This window comes from Gekko japonicus, unplaced genomic scaffold (genome assembly GCF_001447785.1).
Source record: "Gekko japonicus isolate JY-2015 unplaced genomic scaffold, Gekko_japonicus_V1.1 scaffold87, whole genome shotgun sequence".
In the NCBI taxonomy this organism is placed as follows: Eukaryota; Metazoa; Chordata; class Lepidosauria; order Squamata; family Gekkonidae; genus Gekko; species Gekko japonicus.
Genome location: NW_015164184.1, coordinates 1,971,395 through 1,974,471, shown reverse-complemented (window position 1 = coordinate 1,974,471; position 3,077 = coordinate 1,971,395). Strand labels below are relative to the sequence as shown.

Here is a 3,077-nt window from a genome sequence, read left to right as displayed (position 1 = left end):
TCTCCTCCGCCCCCGGGCCGGAGCGTCCGGTGGCTCAGCTGGACGCTGGCTCCTCGTCCGGGCGGGGGCGGGCGGGGCGGGGGGTTCGCGAGGCGAGCACCTGCTAGCAGCGCGCCCCAGCGGCCGGGCCCCTCCCCGCCTCGGCCCATTGGCTGCCCGGTGACACGGGGGGCGTGTCCACCTCGCCCCCTGCCGCTGGGCCCATATGAGCGGCCGAGCGGGCGCCCGGGCCGTGCAGATCCTGGTAGCGAGCGAGCGGGGAGAGTTTTCCACGCACAAGTTCGCCCTCGCCCGCCGCTTGGCTCGGAGCCGCGCCGCCAGCCCCCCCGTCTTCCCGCCCCGGCGCCAGAGCCCGCCAAGCAGGATGCCGCGCTCCTTCCTCGTCAAGAAGCATTTCTCCGCCAGCAAGAAGCCCAACTACAGCGAGCTGGAGAGCCAGACCGGTACGCGGCGCTCGGGGGAAAGGTGGTGGGTGGAGGGATGCGGCGGGGACAAGCCACGTGGACTCTCGGAGAGGGCGTGGGGCCGGAATGCACTTTGGGGGCTGTCGCCTGTTCAGTAACTCCGGTACTGGGGGGCGACGATTTGCCGCGGGGGAGGGGGTAGGTCACGGGCAAATTGACATCCGGAGTTGGCTTGCCTCGGAATTGGGTCCGCTACGTTGTCTGTGCTTCGACCTGGCTTGCCCAGGCTAGCCCTGAGTTTTCGGACAGTAATGGGTCGGCCCTGGTCAGTATTTGGGTGGGAGAGCCCTAAGGAATGCCAGGGTCGCTACAGAGAGGCAGGCGAAGGCAAACCAGCTCCGAAGGTCTCTTGCTTTGAAAACCCCAGAAGAGGTTGCCATTAAGTCAGCCGTGACTTGGATGGCAAAGAAACAAACTCTGGTTCCCAGTTCCGGCTCTTGAGTAACTGGTTGCAGCCGGAGAAAAAGAGGCTCTGATTTCATTTCGATGTTTGTGCCCTGCTGTTCTGCCCAATGGGAGCACTTGCTCAAATAAACTCCGGTTTATTTGAATTACTTACTTTTTTGTATATCCCACCTTTCTTCCTGGTGGGGTGACCCTTGATGGTGTGAATGGCATGTTCTGTGAATGATTCCTGGTGTCAAAGAGGGATTCTGGGGGCTGACCCTCCATGCAAAAGCAAAGTTTCTGGCTTGGCATAGATGCCGGATCTAGCCCCTCTGCTGCGTCCAGGGTCTGGGCACTCACTCTGTAACCTTTTCCTCCCCGCAGTGATCATCTCCCCATTTTTATATGAGAAGTACTCCCTGTCTGTCCCCCAGCCAGAACTTCTGAGTGCCGCCCCCTATTACCCTCCGCTTGTATGGGACACGGGCCTGCTCTCCAATTTCTTCGCTTCTTCGGAGCAGGAGTACCAGAAGACCCCCGCGTCTCCCCCCAGCCCTGACTCCAAGCCTCTGGACCTGACCTCCCTGTCCAGCGAAGAAGAGGATGGCAAGACCACCTCCGACCCGCCCAGCCCGGTCTCCTCTGCCACCGAGGCCGAGAAATTCCACTGCAGCCAGTGCAGCAAATCCTACTCGACCTTTGCCGGCCTTTCTAAGCACAGACAGTTGCACTGTGACTCCCAGGCCAGGAAATCTTTCAGCTGCAAGTACTGTGAGAAGGAATACGTCAGCCTGGGAGCGCTCAAGATGCACATCCGAAGCCATACCCTGCCTTGCGTCTGCAAGATCTGTGGCAAGGCTTTCTCCAGGCCGTGGTTGCTGCAGGGCCACATCAGAACGCACACTGGTAAAGCTCATTCTGCTGTTGTCTCTGTTTATGCTTATCTTCTCTTTCCCCAACCCACACCCCACCCCCAACCTGATGCAAGTCAAAACTGCATGTAGCTTATGGGGGGGGGGCGAGATAAGGATTTTTCAAAGCGCATCTGGGGGGGGGGACCCAAAATACCTTAACTGGCATCTTTGAGCTGAGCTCATGTGTTTCCTGTTTCCAGAAGATACATAAGAAGACATGTGCAAAGCCCTAAGGCCTTTGTGCCTGGCCTGTGCACTGATTGTAACCTGGCCTGTGCACTGATTGTAACCTGGCCTGTGCACTGATTGTAACCGGTTAGAGCATGTGTCCATAAGCGCACTGGCGATGCAATTATCCAAACTGTGCCCCTTTTTGCCACCCTTCTGCAATGCAGTTGGTTCGTAGTGTGCTGGGAGCTGGGCCTGTGAGCTCCTAACCGCATCTCCAGTCCCTCAAATCTTTGTCAGCTGAGCAGGAACTTAGATGTGAATCAGCCCTGTGACTCACTGGAGGCACAGAGCGGTGATTGAAAGGGCTTTGCCATCTAGCATGGCAGGCATGTGCTGTGTCACTGTGGTGGGGTTAGGCATCCTCTGGCTCTTGTCTAGTTTTACACACACACACCTTGTGTTTAAAAGCTAGATGGTTTCCCAATAAGTTCTTTCTTTCCTCTCCTCCGTCCGGGTTTCTTGTCTCGCTCCCTGTTTATCACATGCATCGTCTGCCATTGGGGCAGTCCTTCAACAGGGCCCTGCCTTCCAGGCTTCTAAAACATTCCCTTGTAGCCTCCCCTTGGAAGCTTAATGGGTTGTGATGCCTCCTTCCAGACCTCACGGATTTGCATTGTGTGCAGCCTAATGGGAGCCCTGAGGAGGCGGGAAGGATCTGGGAAAGGGGTTGGGGGAGTGGCACGGCAGAGCTGCTTGGTCAGCAGAAGCAGGTGCTTTAATGCAGGGATGCTTCCCTCCTCCTCGGGTGCACCTGTTACTGTAACGCCCCGGGCACCAGACTCCACAGCTGCCAGCTTGTTGGGGAGGGTTTTTTTTAGCCTTTAATCCCAAGGAGTATCACATTTACAATGCATCTCCAGGCTGCCTTTTGTGTGGGTCACCCGGGGATGGTTTAATTGTTACGTGGTGCTGATTTCACACCCTGTTAAAGAGGGCTAAAAGAGGATGCCTCAAGGAAACGGGCGTTCTCACCCTCCCACCACAAAAAGAGGCTTAATTTGGCTTTCCAAATGCAGTGAGGCCTGTTTGGTGGCTTCCAAAAAATCCTGAGTCTTTTCAGCAGACAGGAGTTCATTGTGCG

At 56.8% G+C, this 3,077-nt stretch overlaps 1 protein-coding gene across 1 annotated transcript in view; it reads left to right on the top strand.

The window, feature by feature from the left end:
• Window positions 1-250: 250 nt before the first annotated feature.
• Window positions 251-3,077, top strand: part of SNAI1 (snail family zinc finger 1) — a 4,914-nt gene continuing 2,087 nt past the window's right edge. Inside the window, exons 1-2 of the mRNA XM_015408113.1 lie at window positions 251-443; window positions 1,236-1,757. Coding sequence (XP_015263599.1) covers window positions 365-443; window positions 1,236-1,757 — 601 coding nt within the window. The 5' untranslated portion in view covers window positions 251-364. The remainder of the gene's footprint in view (window positions 444-1,235; window positions 1,758-3,077) is intronic.